The sequence below is a fragment of the Agelaius phoeniceus genome, chromosome 2, assembly GCF_051311805.1.
Source record: "Agelaius phoeniceus isolate bAgePho1 chromosome 2, bAgePho1.hap1, whole genome shotgun sequence".
Classification (NCBI taxonomy): Eukaryota; Metazoa; Chordata; class Aves; order Passeriformes; family Icteridae; genus Agelaius; species Agelaius phoeniceus.
This window is the reverse complement of record NC_135266.1, coordinates 7,813,707-7,839,373: the sequence shown is the minus strand read 5'-3', so window position 1 is coordinate 7,839,373 and position 25,667 is coordinate 7,813,707. Positions and strand designations below refer to the sequence as shown.

Here is a 25,667-nt window from a genome sequence, read left to right as displayed (position 1 = left end):
AGCTAAATCCAGAATTGCTTGGTATCCTTGAAATGAGCAGCAAGAGCAGATACCCTATAAAAACTAAGTAGGAAATGGATGATGTGGACTTCCATGAATACTTAGCATCATTCCACAAGCAATTACCCCTGGGGTCAAAGATTCCAGTTCTTAGAGGGCAGCTGTCAAAATGAACAAAGCCTATTTCTGATACTTATTTGCTGTGCAGGGAAAATGCTAAAGATAAAGGTGGGATCAGTGCTGGCATTGCAACTCACAATTGAGTAATTTGTGCCAATGATTTGGAAATGGATCTTTGAGCTGGAGCAGGGAATGAAATATAAGAAATGTACTTTTAGCATACAGCACATGGATCCTTCCTCTTGAAGCCCACATTTTGAATTATCAGTTCATAAACAATAAATGTATGCCAATCAACTTAATAAAGCCCTTATTCAATTATTTTTCTGCCTCTTCATTTACAAACAAGGAAACAATTGAAGAGTCTGATTTGCACATTTGAACCTCATCCTTAATTCTGTCTCTGCCAGGACATCAGATTGACACGTGCCATACCTCATTAATGCCTGGGGTAATCGTAGGTGCAGCAATAAAAACAACAAAAGGAGCAAACTCTGCAGTTCTCAGGACCTTCAATGCCTAGGGGGGAAAAAAAAAATCAGATACTTTAGAGGAAATCTCCAACAATCAATGTGAAGTAAGTTTAGTCACACAAGCAAAAGACACAAATTCATGATCTACCAATGCTGGATTTGGTTTAACTGAATTGGAGTCAAGACCTTAGTAATACAGGTACCTAACTTTTTCTATTATTTTATATTTTTGGTGGTCAAAACATGTATTTATCCTTAATTAAAGTGAGTTTATGAGACAGTAAAAGCTTTAGTATTTTCAGACTGCCTCTCCCCACTCTCAAAGAATGTGGAATTCTGTTTACATTTAAACTGACTGATGAAATACCATGTAAAAAAAATCAGCTATACTATAAATAGGGAAAAGAGCCAACTGTGTTTCAGAATATCGATTACAGTATAAATTTTATTATTATAAAATTATTATTTAAAAAAAAAGAAATGCGATGTGAGAAGTTTGAAGTGTTTAAAAACTGAGCATAGCACTAAATGCAATAAATACAGCTCCAATCTCCTGAACCAAATCTGTGCAAAAGAGCAGAGTTCTCATTAAAGAGTTGCCTTAATGAACTGAGTGACACAGAGCTGCCATGTGTGACACTCTGTCACAGACCTGGGCTGGACTGACGTGCAGGACACTGGGGTAAACACCTCAGCTGAACTCAAAGGGATGGACAAGATAAAGTCTGACTGCTAAAGGTCACTCTGGGTTTGGTCTTTTGATTTCCTGTCTTCTCCAAAGCTTTTTCTTTTTAAAGAAACCAACAAAACAAACCCCCCATAATCCACCCTCTCCTGAGCTAAAAGGTTTTCATCTCTGCTGCCACCAACAGGAATTCACCTCTCCCAACCTGCTCCAAACAAGAGACAAACCCCATAACTGAAATGCAAGAAAATCCATAGGAGTGCCCAAGGGAGAACAGGCAAGGGGTGTAAGAGAACCAGGAATAAATCCACAAACAGGTTGGCCTCAATGAGCTGAGATGGAAGAATGAGGAAGCTGGTTAGTAAAGTGGCTTGCTGGACATGAGCTGGAGGAAATGTGGCAAAGGCAGCAGTCACCAAATATAAATATATTCCAACAAAGATTAAAATCTCTTCTGAGAATTGTACAGCTCTTGAATAATGCATATTGAAAAAGTTTATCAAAAGAGTTTGCTGTTAACAGCTGCTCCATTTGAACTAATTATAAATGCTGCTCTCCCTGAATGCTGTTAAATGTGGGATTTTATTTCTAAGAACACCACCACACCATCATACTCTGAACTCTCTTAAAATAATTTAGTCAGGTATCTCATTTCTGTTGTGAAATTCTTAGAAAAATCTGAACTTCCTGAATCCATTTACAAAGAAGAAACAAGTCAGCAAATTTAAGTAGATAACCCCGGTCACAATTTTGTTCTTCCTCCCATTTCCTTCCATCTGCTAGAATAATATGAACATCACAATTGTCTATATCCATGTTGTTTCATTTAACAAAACATATAAACAGATCCCTGTGAATTGAAAGTAATGACTGCACAGATGTTTCAAATGAAATGTATCAGAATTTTCCACAGATTTTCTACAATGAATAAATAAACTATTAGTGTTTCTTCAGAGCCTGTTTTTTCTTTCTCCTCTGTGTTCTTCTAACCATATGATTACCAGAATTCCAGATTGATATCCTGGTGGTTCAAGGATTTTTGTTTCACATCACTTTATGCAGCACTTACCTAGTGTGCAATCAATAAAAACATTTCAATGAAACAAGGTTGAAGGATTTGTGATGAGTCCCATTTTTATACACTTCTAATTAGTTACCTGAGGTTCTACATCAAGTATTGCAATTAGTCCCTGCTCATGGATCTTTCGTATTGTTTCCAGTTTTGTCCCATACATTGCATCCTCATGGCTGCCATATTCCAAATATTCATTGTTTGATATATCCTGCATCATTTGGTCATGTGATACAAAGTAGTAATTTTTGCCATTTTCTTCATCTTTCTTTGGAGGTCTGGTTGTGTCTGAAAAAACAAAATATTTTAGTACAGGAGCAATATTAACGTTATATGTGGCTTCTTTTTTCTGTTTGTTTATCAATACTTATCCACTGAACTGAACCTGTCAGATCACACACAGAGCAATGAAGGATGAGGCAGTCACAATGACAGGCACTGGGAAGAGCAGGAGTTTGAGGGATATGTGTTGGAAAAAGCAGCAGTGGAGTCCCTAGGGTCTACTGAACTTAAGATACTCATATTTTTCCTAAATCCCCTTCTGTCCCAAAAACATTTCTGCTTTTTCCTTTTTTTAAAAATTTTTATGAGGTTCTTATGAGTGAGAAAAGGATAAGTCTAAAAAACTGTTTAAAAACCTGATTACCTGTGGTCAAGAGAAGGAAAAGCTCCTAAGGAATAACATACTTTTTGAATATTGCTTCTACAGACTTGTGGTAAGAGAAGCATGGACTACTAATCTTCACAATTAACTGCCATTGTGCCTGACCTGATATTTTTGATCTGGTTTTCAGTATGCAGGTAATTTCTTCATAAAACATTCTTCTAAACTCCTCACCCAATTTAAGGCCCATCTCAAAAGTTACCTACTACACCCTGGTTTTGTAAACGGATGCAGAAAATGCATCTTGTCTTATAAAATCAGTGAAACAATTTCAGAGACTCCACAGAGCAGGAACCTAATGCAGGCAACCTAAGGCATGCTCACCATGGTAATAGGTGAGTCCATTTTAAAAGCATCTGCAGATAAAATCACTACTTTCTGTGAAGAAAATGAAATGAATGTCACTTGTGAGCCATGTATGGCATTTTTGAGGTCAGTCTGAAATAGAGTGGACAGGAAGGGGCTGGATGCTCTTGTTTTGGTGTGCTCAGCTTGAGGACAAAGGATGCATCTCCAAGAGATCATGAAATGGGATCTGCAGTTCCTGCAGTGTATTCATAGAGATTGTCATGAAGGGAAAACACCTCTGTGCTCTTCATAACAACCCACTGGCAAGCAGTGAAATTAATTGTGTTTTCTGGAAACCTGGAACTATTTTAGTGCAATACCAGTCCTTAAGACTTGGCTGTGTGAAGTAATTAAAACACTACAGGTTCCCTCTAAATCCAGCTCATACTTCTTCTCATGGGAATGATACACAGTTAAAAATGAGAAAACTTTTATCCTTCATTCTAAATTAACACAAATTTGGGGTAGAGAGAAGTAGGTTTAACAAGAAGTTTTGTCAACAGTAAGGAATATTTGATGCAAAAATGGTGTTACTTTCTACCCTGCCCTCTGCAAAAGCAAAAGAACCAGACCCAATCCTACACAGCTCCCACCTTCAAGGCAGGATTTGTCTCAGCTGAGCTGAACACAGGCAGTAGAAGCAGGAGGGTGTTGCCAAGGAGGACACAAACAATTCTGCAGCACATTGAGCCCTGCTACTTACGAGGAATGGGGTAAGCAAATCTGTCCGGATGTTTTGTGATGAGCGTGTTTTTTATGTGTCTTCTTCCCACACCGTGGGCACCTGAGCCACAACACAAAAAATAATTTAAGAAATATTCCACCAGAAAGGCTTCAAAGCTATGATGCTATGTTCAGAAAAGTAACTGAAAATTACCTAGTAGGACTAGTGTTTTCCTTTTGAATGCTGGCAGCTTTACTACTTCTTCATATGTGACGAGATCTAATTGATCAAACACTAAAACACAAAAGAAAGCCCCAAAGGATAAGAAAAAAAAAGGCAATATGAAGGGTGACAACTATTTCTGCTACAAATTATAATTTTATCAAGATTTAAATTCATAATACAAAGTAACATGTTATGGAAAATAAAACCATTCATTCCTTATGCAATTTTAACAAGAGTGTTCATTTAAGAAACTGTAAAGAGCAGTAACAAAGCTACTGAGATGCTCAGCAAAGTTTGCATGTCCTTTCATGCAGTGTTCAGCAGACCACAAAAATCAGCTAGAACAGCATGCCATTCACGTTTGCATTCCTGAGAAATAGCAATACTAAAGAAAAATTTGTGGACAGTGACCGACATGAATACAATATGAGAACATCTATTTACACTGAAGATAGGGATACTTTCATAATAATGTTTTAACAAGATCTATGAGAAATGCACAGTGTTAATACTTTGTGGTATTTATTCTTTCAAACCACACCACTTACTTGTAATTAGAGTTCTCTTTAAACACACGTGCTAATTAAACTGACATGCTTTTAAAACTTGTGAAAGAATGAAGAATTCTAATGAGAAGTGATGGCATTACAGAAAAGAACCTCCACCATATTTAGGGAAAAATTGTAAAAGTATTATTTCAGAAATCATTTCAACTGCAGCTGAAATTGGATGAATTCCAGCATGCCTATGAATCTGTTGTCAATTGCCAGGGAATATAGTGATTGACAAATCAAGTTTTGTTCATTAATAACAGCTTATTCCTCCTGTGCCCAGCAACACATCATCTCTGGTAACTCCTGCTGAATTCTAATGACAGAAGCAGGCAGGAGGCAGTTATTTCTATTTGTAAAGATTGCAGCAACCAGCAATTGTGGAGCAGAATAACGAACAAGAGTTTTCAGTTCTGTATTTCTGCACACTATGAAAAGGAGGCAGGAGAGACTCCATCCAAACTATGGAATCTCTCTCTGAGTGTTTCCAAGGCTTAAGTGGTGTATCCACCTCAGCTATATCCAATCCATCTTTTAGGATGAGTGTGGCTCTCTCAGTTTTTCAATTTGATGGCAGTCTTTTCACCTGAGAAAGTCCAATGGCTTCAATTTGGTGAAGCTACACAAATCAGCCAATTGACACACCCAACTCTTTAAGGCCTTGAAAAGATACAGATAGGAAAACTTCCTAGTCCATTTGAAGCATTTTGAATTTCATCCTAAAGAAGAATCTCTTTCAACCTTTCCCCAAATACTACAAGCAAGAATTTAGTCATATTTTTCTTTCATTCCACAATGGAATTATTACTCTTGTCCTTTTTGCAACTTCACGTTATTTAAACAAATCAGTAATTCATTTCATAATAATGATCTACAACACACTAAACAGCTTTACCATGCTAACCACCTAAGCCTGCAAGTGTCTTTTTCCATTGAAAAATAATAATTCAAAAAGAAATCAATCCTTTATTTTCTTCTTGAACAAAGCCATGTTATGTTAGATACAAACAACAGGAACAAACACCAGAAGTGACACATATTAATGCCTTCATCACAAAGTAGTAGCATGGAGAAAATGTGTCTCAGTCTACATGGATTTAACTAATGATTGTGGGGTTCTCAAATGCAAAAGAAAAATGATTAATTTCTTAATATACAAAGATAGGAGGAATACAGGGCACACTAAAGACTGAACTTCAATGCTTCTGTGTTACTAGCTGATAAAAGAAAAGGAGTTCTTGAAAGGAAACAGTAAGAAGCAAATAAAGAGGCATTGTCACTTGACAGGTTACTTACATGCACAGAGGCCATTGGGAGTAAGACAGCATGAAAAATGTACAGGGGTCATTGAGATATGGCTTGTAATATATTAGTAAAATAAAAAGTATATGCACAAAATAAACTTTACCATGCAATAGTCTAAACACAAGGCAAATAAATCACATTAAGAAATGATAAACATATTTTATAAAAGCTTGGCAATTTTCTACATTATGCATAATATCAAGCATAGTTCTGGAATGTTCTCCTCTTTTCTGAAGCCCTGCAATAACTTTTCAGCAAAATAAATGAAAAATGTATCTGGATATCACTGCAGCATATCTCTAGAGCATTTATAAAAATGTCAGTGAATCTAATAATGGAAAAGATATTTCATTTTTTCTGTGGGCTTTGGTTTAAAACTGATTTTATACTGATAAAACATATGATCATGAAATTGCCTGATACTCTAATATGAAGCATGGAGGAAAGAACAACAGGATTACATTTTTCTTGCAAAGGAGAATGTATTTGCTTCTAATTCTAAAAGGTAACTGAAATAATCTCCTGTTTACTTCATAAACTATGTCTGATTTGCAGAATAATCTCAATTCTACTTCCAGTAATATCCCAATATGCCACACCAGCTCTCAAATCATCAGCTGGCCACACAAATCTAAGTTGACTATGAATTATTTTACTGGGTCATTTCTCAGTACCTCAGACCAGTCTCACCCCTAAGAGAAAAATAACACACAAGTCCAAATAGATTACAGACTGCTGATCAATTTCTTTAGTTTTATACTTGAATAGAAGAGAAATAAATTCTACTTTCCTGTAAGAGCAACATTTTGACAATGATTACACTTGTTTTGGATCCAGCAGAAGAAAAGATCTGGTTTTTATTGTGAAACAGAAGCACTGAAAGGCTGCAAGGGCCAGTGCTGCCATATTTCTGACCAACAATCCTGGATGTGACACAGCACTTCAGAGAATTTGGTGAATTCAGTGCCACCTCAGTTAAACCTGAACTCACACAAGCACCAGAGCAATTCATAATATTCATAATATTGAATATTCTATATTTGGTGTCATTCCCTGGAATATTACTGGCATTACCTTCAGTACCTCAGGGACACGAAGATCAATAACATTTATACAAGAAATCTTGATTTCAATCTGTGCTTACATTAACTTTTTGACTTAGGGGAAAGGGGAAGCTGCATTCTAAAGGGAACAGTTTAATTTATGGTCATTATCACAATTTTTAACGTTGGTATTTCTAATTCTTGGCAAACACCTGCTCTGATATAAAGCAAATAAAGATACAACACTGCTGGTGAAGGCAGGTGAACTGTGTGAATCAAAGTGCCATCAACCTACTCCAAAATGTCCCCCTATGCCAAGACTGCAAAGTGCACATTCCTTTCAGGAATTTAACTGATAGAAAATCACTGAGCTAGGTCTGCTCAAGGTTAGGGTTAGGGTTAGGGTTAGGGTTAGGTTAGCAGTACTGCCTGCTTCTCCTCCTTCCCTGGCTGTCCTTCCTCTAGCTCACTCCCTTGTAGCAGGCCTTGCTTACTCACAAGACATTTTCAGTTCTGTATTTGCATTGAGAGATGCATTAAGAAATGTACCTGCCCTAAAGATAAACAATTATTTTTTTGCATTGTTCTTGATCCAGTTCACAGCCTGGCCACAAGTGAAGGGAGGAGCAAGGCTGTGAGAATGTGTGCTGGGAGCAGATGATACCAGTACTGGGAAAGGCTTTGGCTCATAAAATCCAGTTTACTCTCAACAGCTTTTGCTGTAATTATTAAAATGTGGTTGAGTGCTACTGCAGTGAGGGGGAAACATTAGAACAAGCAGGGTGTTACAGCAGCAAAAGGAAGGAACCTATTTAAAGCTTTCAATCTTTGCTTGTGAAAGCTTTCAGGGTATCAAATAGTTTTATATTCACCTGTGAACATCTTAAATGCAACAGTGAATTTAAAGAGTATAAATAACAATTACTGTCTTAGAATTTAGGCTTTCTTACTGCCAAATTACTTTAAAGGAAACACATATTCTGTAATAGTGACACATTATGAGCTCTGATCCTGCACACATTGTGCATGTAAAGAGAAATACCTGAAAATATGGATTTATATTGTTTAATCACTGTGCTCAAGAAGGCAACTGAAAAAAACCCCCTAGAAATTAATGTAATATAGAATACTTTCATTAGACTGCTTGGACAGGTATCTATTCTGATTCTAATAAAAATCTCTGCAAGTCTCTCAGGAGACCACAACAACATAAGCATCACAGAATGTGCTACCAAAGCAGGAGCAACAGAAAAGTGTTGAAAAGCAGTTTCAGCACATTAAGTATTTTATATTAAAAGAAGAAAATAAGCAAATTCAGCTCATACATGACAGGGTCTGTCTTCTTTACTACTAAAACTAATGAATTTTGCTTGACAAGGATCTCTTATTCTACACTTTTAAAATTTTCTAAAACAATTCATTTTTTCAGCACTCAGAAGAGAAGCCCAAACTCAGGATTCAGGCACAAACAGAAGCCCCAATTCAGGATTCAGGCAGAAATCACTGCAAGGAGGATAAACCTCCACAGCTGGCTCTGTTTGGTAGCTGTAAATAACACACTGACTATGCAATGGCTCTTATTCTACTTCCAGCTGTGCCACTTCAACAAAAATGCTCTTTCATGATGTTTTCACATATGTAATCTGTAACTATAAATACATATTAACAAGGATGCTACAGAACAGTCTGTTGTAGAGCACAGTACAGCAATATAGGTTGCAAAAATCATATCCTGTTTGTTTCTAATGCTGCTTTACACATAAACCCCAAACAATCTAAGCCTCTATCAGGATATACTATGATGCACTGCTTTTGTGGCAGCTTGCCTCTCACTGACTAAGCTCCATGCTTAAATAGCAAAGAGCAAGCAGAGTAATGTTGGCATAACTAGAATTTTCCTTATATTTTCCTAAGTAACTCATTAGGTTTGTATAATACTGCCAGCTGAACAATTAATGGCAAGGCTTAAACTGCAAAAAATGTAACCTGTTACAGATACCTGCATTTTCTGTTCATACCTGCATTGTGCTTTGCCAAGTATTTGTCTTTGTACTGCTTTTTTTTCTTTCCAAACCAAGTACAGCTGGCCTGTTGCTCCTGTTTGGTCTTCTCCATGGCAATACAAGCAACTCGCCTGACATAAGGAGGAGAAAAAACATTTTCTGTTGTAATCAAGGATCTTTAAAAAGCTGCACAGAATCATTTAGAAAAGCAAGACATTTTTATGGAACATGAGTACAGTAAAGCTTTTAAAAACATTTTTTTAATGACTTTAAAGAATATATATACAGGGGTACTATGATGTAAGAATATTTTCTTAGAGGTAGATGATGGAAGCTCACAGATGAAGCGAGCATGGGAGGAAGGGCAGCTCCTGGGATGAATCCAGACCACTCTGCAGCAGACCAGAAGGGAAAAGCACAAGGTCTGGAATGACCACCATGGTCTAAATTCCTGCAGAGCAAGTGGTGCTGTGCTGGAGGACTGTCTAGAACTGATCTCTAGGGTGGAGCACTGCAAGGGACCCTGCTGCAATGGGGATTGTGCCTCCCTTACACAGGGCTGGCACAAGGCTCAGGACATGGAACTAAAGGTCTTGTCTGCCTCTTGTCTGTCCCTCTTCTGCCAAAATCTCCCTTATCCAGCACAGGAGCAGAGCACTACTCCAGCTCTTTTACATAGCAAATCCTGGATGAAGCATTTTGGGCTGGACTATCTAAACTTTACTGAGTTATGGCCACACCTTCCAAGGCCCAGGATTTGTGCTGATCCATTTAAAATTTTTTATCAACAGCTCATGCAAGAGGTTGTTTAAAGGCTCTGCATTGTTCAGTGCCACTGCTGTTCATTGAACCTGCCACTGGCACTGTGATTTTGTTCTGCTTTTAACATTCATATGAAAAATGAAAAGGAAAGAAAACCCTAAAACTCCCTCAATGACCTTTTTGCCTGACAACTTGCTAAAACCCTATTCCTGCAGCACTTGCACGTACACAGTACTAATGAAACCCCTGATTAGAAACTGAAAGAGAAATTAATTTGACCCTCTTATATAACCAATTTGCATGTAGCCATCCTCAATCCTAATTTCCTACAGTATACTAGAAAGCACAATGTTTATTAACACAGGAATTTATTTTTTTAATGTAATGACACGTATGAAATTGCAGGTAACCCTTACTGCTATGCATACATGAGAAAAAAATTAATACCACTCAAACTGAATGAATATATAGACTTAGGGGAAAAAAAAACAAAGAAAAAGAGAAAATAATTCAAAGGCTAGCTATCCAACAATGAAAAGTATGAAAGACAGAAATAAAATCAAAACTAAATAATTTTTATAGAAAACTTAAGTCATACCATTCCTGAAGTTCAGGAGAAGGAATAAGACCTGCAGTACCATTTTTGGAGTTCTCAAGTTTACCCTGCCACCAGTTATGATCATCTTTGCTAATGATTTGGATAATATCACCAACTCGGAATCTGATGCCAGCTTCTTTGCAAGGAATGAGGTCATCCTTTGCTGGATCATATTCAAATTGTGCTCTTACATAGATCTAGAAAAAGAAGAGTTTATAAGAGACACTGCAGTATCATCACTGCTATTCAGAGTATTCAGAGTAACAGGTGAAATCTGATCTGTGAATGCAGCTACACACATTGGTTGCAACAAGCAAAGAAAGAAATAAAAAGGAAGGTGCCAAAGCATAAGTGATAGTTGAAAATGAAAATGCCCCCTCCAGCAAATGATGGAGACATATGATGTTATTTCAAAAGCTCATGTTTTCTACATTCTATAGAACCTGAACAGCAAAAATGTAATAAACTCATGGAGTCCCTCAAACAGTTATTAACTACCACAAATCATCCCAGAACAAAAGCCAGCACCTTACAACTCAAACTGTAATGTATTTTCCAACAGAAGTCCCATGGTATGTTTTAAAACTTTCTGTGACAGGAAATTTTACTGGATGCTATAAAGGACTTTGGCTTTATTAGTGATCTTTAGAATAAGAAGTTTTAAGATTTAATACATTAAAAATATATATTTTTCAGGAAGTCCTGTATTGCTCCTACCACAGAGTTACTCAGGAGGAATGTGGGAATTCTCTGTATGGGTTTTTCAGTAAAAGTCTGCTCCTATGTAAATAGAACTCACGATTTGAGCAAGCTGTTCTCTAAAGAACATGAACAGAAAGAATCCAGACTCTGACTTCACAATTTAAAAGATGATACCAATCCTTTCCTTGTGTGTTACTGAGGTCTCAACTCTAGAAAATAAAAATAAAAGTGATACCCAGTTTTGGTTGCTAATTGGAGCCCTGATGCACCCGAAGAACTCAAAACCAAAATTAAGTGCCATGCCCTAGATGGATAATTTCTAAGTTCAGGTCATGAACTTCCAACATCACCCTGCAGTGTCTCAGCCAGCCTTGTATACATTTACTGCTGATTTTCTTACTAAAAATGGACTAGGATTTAAAAATCCCCAACAATTACATTGCAAAGTAATATTCTTAGAAACTGTAACAATCACTTTTCAACTCTGCTCAAACTCTGCTCCAGTAATAGCTGTAACTTGTGCAGTGTTAGCACTATTCATGGCACTTAAAAAAGTAATCCAATCTGCACCTCAACACTGAATAAATTAACTTAAAATGGCTAATCACTTTTCTCTTGTATCTGATGTATTTTTATTGGTTTGCAGTGAGAGCATCAGATGATAAGACCAATACAGAACTCAATTTTTAATACATTAAATCTGACCCTTGCTCTGTTGTGCACTGAGTTTAAAAAAAGCAACCCAACTTATTTTAATTACTTGAGAAATAGGATATTTTGAAACCAATTATGTTTACTTAGTAATTTGTTTTTCATGCAGTAATCAATATTGAGCCAATCCCTTATTTTGCCTGAAGCTTATTCATACAGGTCTAAAAACATCAGCAGTATTTTTACTATCTAGAAACTTCCCTGCTTTTCAAGTCCCTGCTCCAGTTTGAGCCATTATCCACCATATACTGGCAGCTTGTGGAACGTTACAGACTTCCTGACACATAAAAATATATCCATTAGCCAAGCCCTCACTGGTTTCAAGGATGACAAGAAAAATATGCTGGTTCAATGGGAAAAATCAGGTAAAAATTGAAAAAATAATGTAATTATAAATGGTGTGAGTAAGAAAAACACCATTATTTTGATATTGCCTTGAACAAAGTTTTTTCTTCTGGGAAAAAAAAAAACCCCATGAGGAGCAAATGAAAACCTAATATAAATGTCTGGAAGGTATTGCATGGAGCCTCTCCAGGTTTACATTCAGGAAGCTTCAGAAGAAAATGGAAAGTTGAAAGAACCATAGAGAGCTTTAAAAAAATGGGAAGTGAAGTAAGAGCAAACCATTCTTGTGATAGAAGTTCCAGCCAACTCAACCAGACAGCAATACAAAAAAATTCTCAGAGACAAGAGTTAATGTAGCTGATTGACTTCTTGAATGGAATTGCAAGAGCTATTATAAAAAGTCCTGGTAGAGAAGGAGGCTGAGTACACGGTTAAAAATTCAGAGGTAGATTCTGGAAAGACTATAAATAACTGGAGCAGTTACTGGAGATGAATCACAAATCACTTCATGGTATGTGCTCATTTGGAGGCTGCAGAAAAAGAACAAAAATTCTTAAAATTGCAAAAAGAAAGACAGGGAATCTTCTGACAAGCCCCACATGCTTTCTTGGAATTTTCTGGAGAGGGAAGATCATTCCTTGGTCTCTGCTGATTTGCACAACCACCAGGTCAAGGTAAAAAAGTTAATGGAGGTTACTGAAAATGGGACTAAGGACTGAAATTTTAAGAGACCATCTTCAGATTTATCAAGCCCTAACAGAAACTATCCTTAATATTTTTCTTTGAAAAACTTTGCTAATGTTAATAATTAGTTTCAGATAAACTCAAGCTTTACAATCTCTGTCAGCACAATATTTTAGAGTTTTAGACACCTGCCCTACTTGTCTCCATTCCAGCTAAAATAGAAATTTCAGCTTTCCTCTAAGATTAAAACCTGAACAGGAAGTCTATTAATGCATTCTGAACTAAATCAACATCTCCAGTTAAATTCTCAGTGAATTTGTAACTCTCACACATGTGGACACATGAAAAAAAAAAAAAGTATTTTGAATTAGCTACAAACAAATGAGTTAAAAGAAAAATGAAAAAAATGGAACAAATTTTTCAAGCTTAAATGTTTTAGTCCAGCACATACAGAATATGAGTGAGGAAAAGGTAAGCAGGGATGTTTACTAGCAGCTAAGTTTACAAATATTCCCATGGAGGATATCTATTCACCTGTCGTCCTTTTGGTTGTGTTGTCGATGGCAAGTCCTGCAGAATAAAGTCAACCCAGGAGAAGAAATTTTCATTTTACTTTTTAAGGGTACATAACACTGTTTGTTAGTGATTCATACTACATTACAGTAAAATGGTTAAGTTAGACAAAAGTATAAAGCATTGACCCATGTTTAGAAATAACTTTTTTCTTAAAGAAAAATCAAACCCAGGCTGTTTAGCAGCAAGCTGAAGAAAGCAGGTAAAAAGTTTAAGCAGATAGAGAATGTGCTTTTTAATAAATAATTCAGCATCTTCAACACAAAAGCACCACCAAGTGAAAGAGGCTCTTTATGTGAATGCCTTTTCCATTTAAGTATCAAGTTTTGTTTTTAAAAGAGAGAGGCTATTATAAATGTTAAAAAACCTATGATTAAAAATGTATAATGTGATCAGCTGTGCTGAGAATTAAGATTATAACTAATTTCATGTTATAAATTTAATTTAATTCACAAAAATGTCCTAAATTTTTAATTCACAAAATTATTTTTCACTCTACTAATTAATAAGCACTTTACCTTGTGGCAAATTATGTCTAAGTTGCAATTTTTATCACCAGTTAAAGAAATAGTTACTTGGTTTTGGGTTTTTTTTTTGGTTTGTTTTTAGCTGGTCCCATGAACTCATGATGTTGACAGCACTCACTGAAGAAACTTGTGTGCAGTTACTACATTGGTCCAAACAACAACAAATGAGAAACAAGACGAATTTTAACACCAATGTACTTTAGGAAGAACAGGAGATCGACAGCACCTTTCTACCTGAATACATACAAAACAGAAGTACTTTGTGTTAAAGATGTGATGGTAATAGCTTGGTTTGTAGTGCAGTTTAAAGCCACTTCCTTTTGCTTTCCATATCCAGGCAAGGCTCATGTTTCACACAGTATGTGCACGTACCACGACAGCAGAGAGCACACCAATTCCTTAACTCAGATAGCGGAAACCAGTACACGTTCCAGAGGGCTCTCAAACACAAAACTTCAAAAAAAAAAAGGATCTAAAATGTCTTGGGATACCAACTGCACAGTTACTCTCTTCCTTCAAACTCTGCTTCCAAAGTTCAGGATGGAAATAAAAGCTTCCACTTTAAACCTCTGCTCGGTTTTGAGGAAAGTGCTGACAATGATTTAAGGATGACTGAAGTGTCACAGTACAGTTATTAACATTTAATTCACTGTATGGCTTTTAATGAGAAGAACATGTTGGAAAAAGCCCTTTAAAAAAAAAAAAAAGGAAAGAAAATGGGGAGTTACATATGTAATAACCTGGGTTCTCTCAGCAGGACAAAATTTTCCACTGACCACACGATAAGTATAACAGTAATGGCAGATGAGCACCAACAAAACTTTCACACTTTCTCTGTGTGGAACTGGAAATCTTACCGAAACAGAATTGTTAGTGCTGCTATGACCATTAGCGGGGGACTGTCTGGATGTAGAGGGGGAATCTCTCTGAAATAAGACACAAGGTTCATTAACAACACAACACTATCACAGGAACACAGAAATATTTCAAAGAACAGTTACATCCACAGCCTTATAACCATTTGCTTAGCTGCTTCATTTGTGAAAGCTTCCACACTACAAACTCTGTAAAGCTGAAAAGCTTTTCCACAGCTTAGGATTCAGGTTTGACATTTTGATTTATCTGAGGTAATAATAAATCTGGTATTTCTATGTTGCCTTCAGCATTTTAATAAATAACTGGGACTTCAGAGATCTCATGTGGTGGACAATGCTACCAGCCCTCAGTCACACACCAGTCTGGTTAAAGCACCTGGAAGTTATACCCTGAACAGTACTTGGAATAGAATGAGGCCCATATCCTGTTTTAAAGATGTTTCTGAATATTTTTTCAGCTTTGTGGTGGTTGTCAGTCTCTACTCAGCAAGATGCAGCTCCCTGCAGTGCCTCACAGACACTGAGGAGAAAGCTGGATTCTCTCTCCTCCCTTCTCATCCATTTTACAGCACAATGAGGGTTTTCCTCCAACATTCTTATGGACTTGAAAATATCAAACCTTGCCAAAATACAGCACTTTAAAAAAGCCAATTCCCTTGACCCAGACTACCAGTGTGGCCCTACACTTCAGTGCAGAGACAGCAGACACAGGGAGCACACTGGGAAACTCTACAAGAAGGATAACAGGAATTTCTGGTGGGATTTTCAGAGCCATCTTTTTCACATGCCATTTTGACTGCATAGTGCTTAATTCCATGAAGTCAGATAATTGAGCCATGTCTTCTGAAAATAAAATAATCCACTCATGTACTGTTAAAAAAAAATCCCTTTACCCTCACAGGAATTCTGGAATATAATATTCCACGTCAAAGGTCAGCTTAGGAATGTCTGGTTATTTTGTATAACATCAAGGACAGCAGAGAAAAAGGGCTAAAACAGTTTCCTAAGCAAACAAAGTTAACCCTGTCATATTTTATCAATACCATTATTTTGTGAATAATTAAAAACCTGGAGCTAAACTGTTCATGCAACACTAATCAGGGATTAATGCCACATGCATAAGAACAAAACTTGCCTCCCACAAGTATTTGCAATGTGTAACAGACTTGGGGAAATCAGCCCTAATTCTAATTACAAAATCACTCCAGCACAAGTTTAAAATATTCAAATGAGAGCAAATAAACCATTCATTACTGAAAAATATTTAAAAATTTAAAAAATATAAAAAACTTGAAAAGCCTAAAAGAATCAGTATTCCTTTTTTTTCTTTTGTGTATGGATTATCAGCATCAACTTTATCAAATTATAACTGTAAGAACTTTTTTCAAGAAGGCAGTAACTTCCTTGCTTTATAAAGAGATTATATGCTTGCTCTGCAATTTTCTCACTTTCAAGAGGTGAAAATAAATTTTAACTTTTTTTTTTTTTAATATGGTTTGTTATGATCTGTTGTCAGTGATGGTTTAGCAAGGAAGCAAGGGAAAACTTTGGAAACTGATGCAAGCACCCAAATCATGTGGAGAAAAACAAGTTTAGAGAATGCCACTATTTCTGGACTGTCTTGAAAGATTCTGCCTTTGAAGGAAATTTTCTTGGTTTGAGAATGTTTTGATTTGTATTCCTCCAACAATTCCCAACACAAGACAGCATATTATTCAAAGCAAATGTTCATCATAACACACTGAGGAAAATATACATTTTCAGTGCTACTGGTGATTTCAGTGCTGTCAGAAATAATCTAACAAGTTAGTCAAGAGACATTTTTTTATGTATGACTTTTACATAATTAGGCTGCTCTGTCAGAATTTCAAAGGCATTTAGATTCTTTATTTTTTAGGGACAATTTTCTTTCTTTCAAAAAATACCAGACTGTAAAGTTAGGAGAAAAACTGTATTTTGGACAATCTAATGAGACAAATCAATAAGCACAGAGATCCTTGTAGAATAACAAGACTGCCTAGGACTGGCCTGGAAAAACTCAGTTTGGGTTGTGAGTTTGTTTCTCCAGTAAATCAGCAGAAGCCCTTCTTTTCCTGGGAATAGGGGCAGAAAAACACTTGGAGGATCCAGTGATTCTGGATGATGTAGAAAGGTTATTATAATTATATTTTAGTAAACTCAACTGTCTGGACTTCCCAGCCTTCTCCAGCCCCAAGACAAAAAACACAGAAACCTTTGGGGTCATCACTTTTCAGCTGAAGAGCCACAGAGCCAGAGCCTTAGAGGAAACAACCACAATTATTTCCAAATGATGGCAAACCCAGTTTCCTGTTGATTCAAACCCAGTTTCCTGTTGATTCCCCATTTTTAGGTGTGGTTTCTGAATGATAAACTAATGTATTTGAGATGCAAATCTATAGAGAAGAACTAAATGATGTCTAATAAATATGACCTGATCAAATTAGATACTGACAAAAACAGGTAGAGCAACATTGTTGCCAGATACAAAAAAAGAAACTCAAACAAGAAAACCAACAAAACCAAAACCTCCAATAAAAACAGACAGAATTTCCAAAATTCTGGAAATACTTTACATTTCTGTCTTGCTCAAGGAACACATCTGTCAGTATCTTTAATACAAATTTAAAAAAGGTTTAAGACAATAAAAACTCCTGATGCTTGAGTACTAATGGAAACCATGGAAGATAAAAGAAAAAATCCCTGGTGATTACCACCAGGCTTTTAAAAACTCCCATGTATAAAGGCTTTTCTTCTTAATAAAACAACTTAAGAGTTTCACAAAGGCAATCTGAAACATAAAGAATGTTTATAAGGATTTTTTTTTTGTTTAAAGAAAAAAAAAGAGAAAGATAAAGTACTTCTCTTACCACTGTCACATATCTGACACTATAAAAAGTTACTCTGGGTGTTGTGTCAGTACAAAGTAAAAATGCAAATGCAGCCAGAACAAAATGCTTAATCATTGGGATAAAACTGAAAGACATAAATAGTGTACACAGCCATCAGCCATAAGAAGGATGTGTTGCAATAGTTACTTAAGTTCATGTTTATGTAAATCTGCAATTTTCCTGGTATCTGATGAAGAAAACAACACCCTGGCCCCTTGTTATCTAAGTTTGTGTGTGTTAACTCAGGTCATTTGCCATGCCAGTGACTAAACAGGTCACCTCACACCACATCAGCTGATCCAATTTTTACACAAGGGAATTCAAAATTATTATGTCTTCAAGCAAGGTCTGCTCCATGAAATAGAAGGTCTGGTAACTGAATGGAAGGCATGAGTGCAGGAAAAGCCACAAATGCCTAAAAAATCTGAAATTATTCAGCTGAGATTTTGCAAACTGCCCAGTGACCCTGAATTACATTGTGTAGGAAAAAGAATTCCCTATATATATATATATATATATATATATATATATATATATGCAGAAATGGCTCAATATTTAGAAAATAGCACTTATTTTAAATGACTATAAAAGAGGACAAATATGGCAAGTGAAATTCGAATCCCAGTTATTAAAGAAGAAACATTCCATGCCCCCCTCACCTTTGTGAAGGCCTAGGATTGTAAATAAAAGACACATCATCTCTGATTCTACTAATATGCATTTTTTTCTTATTCAAGATTAACAAGATGTTTTGCAATTCAATGATGTGATCCTGGTAGGAGCCTCAAAGCCCCCAGTCCTCAGTTCTGTTTTATATTCCTCTTCTCATAAAACTACACTACGTGAGCATCAGTCCATGACTGAAAGAGGGGGGAAACCAAATATAGACTGAAATGTTGCCAGAAAATACCTTAACTAGGAAGATTATATTAGTGAAGAGCCAGTATCTCTCTATTTATTTATCCTGCTGGCGGGCATGAGAAGCAAGATTTCTGTGTTAGTAATGTTCAATTTTAGTCTTTTTCAATAGTTAAGGATTTGATTCATTTTCTGAATCATCTTCCTGAAAAATTCTGTGAAAGAAATTCTCTGTGTGCCAAAGGACTAGTGATGCTTTAACAGGATGATTTAAGAACACTGGGGTTTTTGTGTACACTTGTAACTGATGAAAACCAAGCCAAACCCTCAGTGTGGCTGAGCAAGTGGAAAAGACTCATCCCTCTCTGACTTAATCAATGCTAAATGCTACAAAGTGGGATAATTAGACATGATTTCTTTTTCTCTTTGATCACACAGTTTCTAGTTTAGCCATTTTCTTCCAAAGAAAGGTAAGAGTATATTTTCCATTCTTCTGTGAAATAATAGTCATGAAAAGCCTAAAGACACAAAACTAAAGAAAAGATATTATCTGCTATTACTAAAATGACAACTAATAGTATTAATTTAAAGCTGTATGCTGAGTCTTCCCAAATAATCATCTTCTCAGCAAATCTGCAGCTTCACCAGTTTCTGTATTTCAATATTGGGAAGTAAGGTATCTTTTAGTATTACTCCTCTTTGCAGCACAGAAGTCAATACATGAATTTGTCAGCATGCTGCAATTTTTTAAAAAGCCTTTGCATTTCATGAAAAACTTTTGGTTTCATATTTATTTTAAGGAAATTGGCCTCAGAGGTGAAAATCTGTCAAACCTTTTACCTCTAAAACCTTTTAGTTTTTCTTGAATCCTACTAGAAGAACCGAAGGCAACCAAAAAGCAGCGTTTTTTTTTCCTTGCAGAACAGATTGTTCTGACAACCACAATAGCAGTTTCTGTGTATTCTAGCATCTGCTGGGCCATAAGAACAATTAGGGTGAAATCACAGCTCTAATTAAGATAAGGTGCTTGACTTCAGCAGGGGTTGTGATTTCACTTGGAGAGTTCTAATTTGGGAGCTGTTTGCGCAGTAAAGCGCGTGGCTCCGAGATTGGCACCGTCCACACGCTGCAAATGCCATCTGTGTGCTCACACTGAACAGGGGCTCTCAAGTAGCCATTTCATACAATTTAATCCCCTTCAGTTGCAATCTGGAATCTAACTTTGTGAGCAGAAGGGAATTAAACGTTGCTGTGCAAAAGCTGTAATACCAAGTTTCTGGTTCGGCAACAACTCGGAATCTGTTTTTCTTCTGTAGTGACAAAGACCATTTTTTCATGGAAACATAATATTAAGCCACATGTAACTGTTACACACGACCATCACAAATTTACCTCAACAGGGTTATACAGAAACAGGTTTTTCAATTAACCCTTAACAGCCCAAAGCAGTAATATAATGTTTAAAGCCTAAAAAAGAGGAGGATCGTTCCTCAGCTTAGGAACTTTAATAGACTTACTGAAGTATGAGTTTAAATGGTCATATTTTTAAGGGGCTTCCTAAATGCATAAGTTGAGGATCCCCTTTCCTATTTTTTTTCTTTAATAGGCTGTAAAGAGTTAGTTAAGGTGCTGATGAGATGAATATGAAGGCAGGGCTGAGTAGGTAGGTGGGACCTACTCGTGTTCCGTTATCTTTGTTGTAAAATTGGTGTGCGATCTAACAGGACAGGCAGAAACAATTTCCCAGAAAGCAGGAACATTCAGCCATCAGCAGGCAGTTAGTTACAGGACTGAGGAAGAAAGGGGATGGCTCATGAAATTCATTACCTCACAGGATGAAGACTGCGTGCGATAACTTGGCACAATCTTGAAGGTAATACTTCCACGCATTTCCCTCTGTGAAAAAAGAGGCATTTTGAGACTAACACTGAAGAGAAAATCTCCAAATTGTTAATGCTAGAAAGGAAAACAACATAGTCCAAGTATGAAAAGCTAAAATGCTATGGATGAGTTGTGATATCACCTATAAACAAACATTCATATTGTCCTCATTAATCTAAAGGATGAACATGCATTACCAGTTTGTTCACCTGACTAGGTTTTGAATGCCTAGAATCCAGAACTGTATTTTTATGTAAGAGATTCAGAGATGTGTAGATTTCTTCCATGTTAAACTTTTCTTTGTAGCTACATTCTTGTCATCTACAGTCTTTTCTACCAAAGTGGCATTTTCTTCCCTTTCACAATACATGTTAAATAGCAAAACTGTATTCAGTTTCTGGAAAGCTGCATTTTCCTGAAGGTAGGAATTTCAAAAACAGTCTTTCATCAAAACAGGACATGGGGTCTGCTACTTTGCATTTAGTATTGTATAAGAATATTTATAACAAGTAGTAACTCCAGAATAGCAGCAGATTGTGACAACATATTTTCTTAAATGGCACTCTGAATACTTGTGAATACCACGTGGCTGACAACTGCAGGACTTGATCTGGACAGAATCAGAGATCACTTCAAGAGATCTCACAGTTTCTCCCCTTTCTCTCTTTGGCTGGCTTACTGTGACCCCAAAAAAATTCTATTTCCCTTGAAGCTTGTCTAGGATTAGTGATACCATCCAAGATGTCAAGGTTAGTGTTGCATGCAGAAAAATTAACAAGTGTTATGGAAATATCAAACAGACTCTACTAGCAAGGACAAAGGTGGAGTTTTCCTGGAAAAAGACAGACTGTCTGAGCTCAAAGTAATGTTTTTTACATTTTTAACTGTGAGCTCAACTGTAATAAACTCAAAGAACTTTTTGCTGCATGGACATGTAACCTATCAGGAACACTAGAAAAAGGGGAAGTTAGAACACAATTAAACAAAAGTTTTGACCAAATAAGACAGGCATTTTTATAGAGGATATGAAGAAGACTTCAGGCACTTACAAGCATTTTTTGTAGTTGCTCTACAGTTTGATTTGCCACACTGATTCCATTTATTTCTCTGATTTCATCTCCTACATGTAGCGTACCTGCAGAGTTAACAAACACACAATCACCTCAGTTTCTACAAATTGAAATAATCACAACACAGCACTATTATTCATAGAAAGGCATAAACAGAAAACAACATTAAAATAATTTTTTGCTAGATTCAGAAAAGGACTTTGTATTAGCTACAAATCTGTCTTTCAGAGTGCTATGAATACACAGCAAGAGATGCCCAGGCATCTCCTCAGTAAACAGGAAAAACATGTTTTTGTTATTAAACAATAATATTGAATCAAAACCACCATATGGCCTGGAATAGCATAAAGATTCTCTAATACTATTCAAAACATAAAACTGATGGAATTACATATTAGACTGAGAATCAGATTCAGTAACATCCCTGTATCAAATAAAATCCCCTTTTCTGCATCGTTTCCCATTTCTGTCACTCTGACAGAAGTGAATATTGTTATGTTCATGACTGTAAGGAGAAGTATACATAAAAACTAGGAATAAAGAATGGCCATTTGGCAGACATGTCAACAACAAACAGACAGTTTTTAATGACTGACACTGGTGTTTCATTTCTACTGAATTCTCTGGAAGGTGTGAGTAGATGGAATCTTTAAAAGCCTTTCTTCCCATTTCAACTCTGCCACCTTTGGAATAAGAACAATTTCAATCACCAGGACTAGGCAGAGCTGGCCTAGAGACAGGAGACAGCTTCACAGCAGCTACAATTTTGTGACTGGAAACTGCACAGCTTGTGTTTAATATTGCTAGACCTGAAATTATACAGTTCCTGTAAGCCTCACAGCAGATTTATTATCCAGACACTGCAGTTTTCCATACAGCAAAAAGAGACAGCAGAGAAGAATGATCTAACACTCCCCAAAACCAATTCAAGGCACAGGTCCTACCAATAGGATTCAAAGATGGTGCTTGAGATCACTGTCAAATTACACTTGTGTTGTTCTATTCAGTAAAAATATTCTAAATACAGGTATGCTGAATGAAGCAGTGAATCTAAGAGACATCTAGAGCACTAACACAATTAGAAACATTAAAAAACCAGATGACCATACTTAAGAAACACTGAAGTAAAGCTCAATTTCATGTGTAGAAGCACTACCTTAGCTAGATGAAGCACATAGAAATTGAGTAAATTTCCCAAATCTTTAGAAACAAACGATACTGTATAATTAAAAAGAAGAGTTGTAATGGGCACAGTTGGATATTTTACCCAGTTTTAGCAGGTTTTAAAAGTTTTATTAGCTCCATTATGGAACACAGTCATGTGAAGCAATACTGTGCAGAGCATCACCACTACCTAAGCACAGTTGGAAGAAAACCTTGCTCCTGTGAATCTTAGAGCAACCTCCTTTTAAAACTCACTTTCAGAAGCCAAACAAATTTCAATTCAGAAGGTCCTCCAAAGACATAGAATTCTCTCTGAATTGCATCTTTCTTTGTATTAAAACTTTTGTCTTTCCTGCTTCCTGACAGATTTTACCATATCAGTGAGACAAAGTGAATATGTTTTGTCTTCCCAGTCACCTGTTCCTAGCTCCCTTTGAAATAGAACAGTAGGCTAGAGGGAACTCTGGTCTGAAAAACTAAGAGAATTTTTGTTTTCATCACAAGAAAAAGATGGCAGTCTGAAAAAACTGAAGTAACCCTTTCATGGCTGCAATCCAAACTTGCAGCCAACAACCTAGTAGGGAAGTTCATCTGTTTAAAGCAGGACAAAACCCAGTTACTTCTGGACATCTGATCTGAACACACAAAATGACAAAAAGGAGAAGACTAAGGATGAGGAAAAAAAAGCATGTTTGCAGGATTTGTTATGGTAGTGAAAACTGAAAATAGAGATTTAGAATCTAGGCACAAGTAGTATTTTTATTTCAAACCTCATTTTTGTGATTCTCAACACCAAAAATATAAAGATCTTCAAGAACTGTGTGGACAAAGCTCTTTCATTTTGGCAAGAGAAAATACTGCCACTTGAGTAAGGATTTTTTTTAAACAGATGATTAAATAAGTACAGCTCCAAAATTATTGGTGTTTCCATCTCTTGCTGAGCTATACTCAGTAATAGGATAGTAATTACACTAATTAAGACCTAAATGAAACACAGTGGGCCCTCACCTCAAAACACTGGCAGACATCTGCAACTGCAAGGTAACTAAAGCAGTTAGCAGGAGTCCATGCAGGCACAGAGAGACACTGCTAGGGAGTAGCAGCAATCCAAATCAGGAGATTGTACACAGTTTGTACAAAAGGATCTAAAATAACTGTGTTTGAAGACAAAGCTCTTGATGAGATGTGATTACCTTGCCGGTGAATCATTCCTCCGTGCATAATTCTTGCCACAATGCAGTGGTTCAGCTCATTCATTTTTAAAGTGATTCCCTAGAAAAAAAAGAATGTTTGTACTTTTAAAATAAAATATTAAGCACTGTGATTCTTGAATGGTTAAGAATAGTCATGTTTCCTGAAAGCTTGAAGGCAGGGTATAAATTTTAAGATTAAAATAGAATCTTTGTCACTCACTTCAAGATGAGCAATAAGACCAGATACTATTTATAAGTGAAGATGCAATACTTCAACATATGAGTATATAAGGATCTGGTTTGCTAAAAATGTGATTTTATACTGAAGTGTATGTAAAGGCTCCAGTTGTGTTTAAGGAGTAATTTGCTGTAGCTTTTAAACAAACCCAGCCCTAGTGGCACAGCAGCAGTGTGAGTGCACACAAAGCATCTCAAGGAGGATAAGTATCTATTCCAGTTAATTGACAACCCCATCTCCAAGTGAGGAAATGGCACTAAAATCATCACAGCACTGGTCTTTACCAGCACAGAGGGAAATGGTGAGCTATCCCCCATACCATGGGCTCATCTGTGTTCTTCTGGAACTGCACCAGGCGGACGCGCGTGACGTTCTCCATGTCCATGTCGCCGTTGGCGCTCTCCGGGGAGTCCCCGTTCAGGTAGGGCGAGGTGGGAGGAGGGGTCACCCGCAGCGCTTCGTCACTGTAAACTTCATGTGCCACTACATCATGGGTTTGAAGTAAGGCCTGCAGGACAGCACAGCAACAAAATGGGACATTTCCATCATCTCCTATGTCCCTTGCTCGTTTCTTGTAAGGGTTTTTTTTGAAGATTTTCAAGGAAATCCAAGATATTTGTGCCCCATTTTCTACTGAAGAACTTTTCCCTTAAAGGAGTCTAAGACAGACTTTCAGACTGCAAATGCCTATACACACTGAGACTCTAAAGCCTGCATGAGTTAATGTGATTTTTACTGTAGGACTTCAATGAGAATGATGCTGCCTCCCTTCCCCTCATCCTCTTGACACCTGCAGGGTGAGAGTGAATCCATCTTCATGTGCATAGATAGAGAATCAGGAATCTAACTTTCTGTGCAAACCATTCTATAATAATTACTCTTGTAAAATGGAAAGCAACTCAGATCCCATGGTATCTCACTCTAATAAAGTCAGATTGTAGATTAATACCAACTGAATGAAGAAAACACTGTTTTTTTTGTTGTTTGCTACCATAATTGCTTCTATTGTCCCTCCTCCCCCTAGAACTTGGTCCCAGCACAACCACCGAGTTCAAAATGCTTCACAAAAATTAAGAGTGCAAACCAGCAAACTGCTAAAATACTGCTTCATTAGCTTTCACTAGCTACTTCAGTAGCACTTCTAAAGGGTACTGTGTGATAAAAGGTAATTTCTTAAACACTTTATATTCTCATTTCTCTAATAGATTTGAAACTATATTTGGGAAGTCAACACTATAATGATGGAACAAAATTCCCCAAACTAACAATGCTTTGCCCATATTCCCTCCCATTTTCCCAGTGTTTCAAGCCCACTTACATCCATACTATTTTTAGTTAAATATTAACCTGTATCTGCATTTCCTATTTTTCATCTTATTTTGTCAGCCACTAAGCTCAAACTCCCAACAATTCCTCTGCATTAG

The 25,667-nt window shown here is 36.6% G+C and overlaps 1 protein-coding gene across 7 annotated transcripts in view; it reads right to left on the bottom strand.

Moving 5' to 3' along the window:
• The window catches only part of CASK (calcium/calmodulin dependent serine protein kinase), a 188,875-nt gene that overhangs the window by 8,807 nt on the left and 154,401 nt on the right, over nucleotides 1–25,667 (bottom strand). For 2 of the 7 annotated variants that reach the window (XM_077171610.1, XM_077171600.1), the window contains 12 exons: nucleotides 24,563–24,751; nucleotides 24,006–24,084; nucleotides 21,628–21,713; nucleotides 20,525–20,593; nucleotides 14,913–14,981; nucleotides 13,490–13,525; nucleotides 10,514–10,710; nucleotides 9,169–9,284; nucleotides 4,240–4,320; nucleotides 4,066–4,146; nucleotides 2,436–2,638; nucleotides 556–639 (listed from right to left, as the gene is read on the bottom strand). In XM_077171610.1, the coding sequence (XP_077027725.1) occupies nucleotides 556–639; nucleotides 2,436–2,638; nucleotides 4,066–4,146; nucleotides 4,240–4,320; nucleotides 9,169–9,284; nucleotides 10,514–10,710; nucleotides 13,490–13,525; nucleotides 14,913–14,981; nucleotides 20,525–20,593; nucleotides 21,628–21,713; nucleotides 24,006–24,084; nucleotides 24,563–24,751 (1,290 nt within the window). The remainder of the gene's footprint in view (nucleotides 1–555; nucleotides 640–2,435; nucleotides 2,639–4,065; nucleotides 4,147–4,239; nucleotides 4,321–9,168; nucleotides 9,285–10,513; nucleotides 10,711–13,489; nucleotides 13,526–14,912; nucleotides 14,982–20,524; nucleotides 20,594–21,627; nucleotides 21,714–24,005; nucleotides 24,085–24,562; nucleotides 24,752–25,667) is intronic. The other 5 variants (XM_077171632.1, XM_077171603.1, XM_077171627.1 and 2 more) reach the window with 3 other exon arrangements.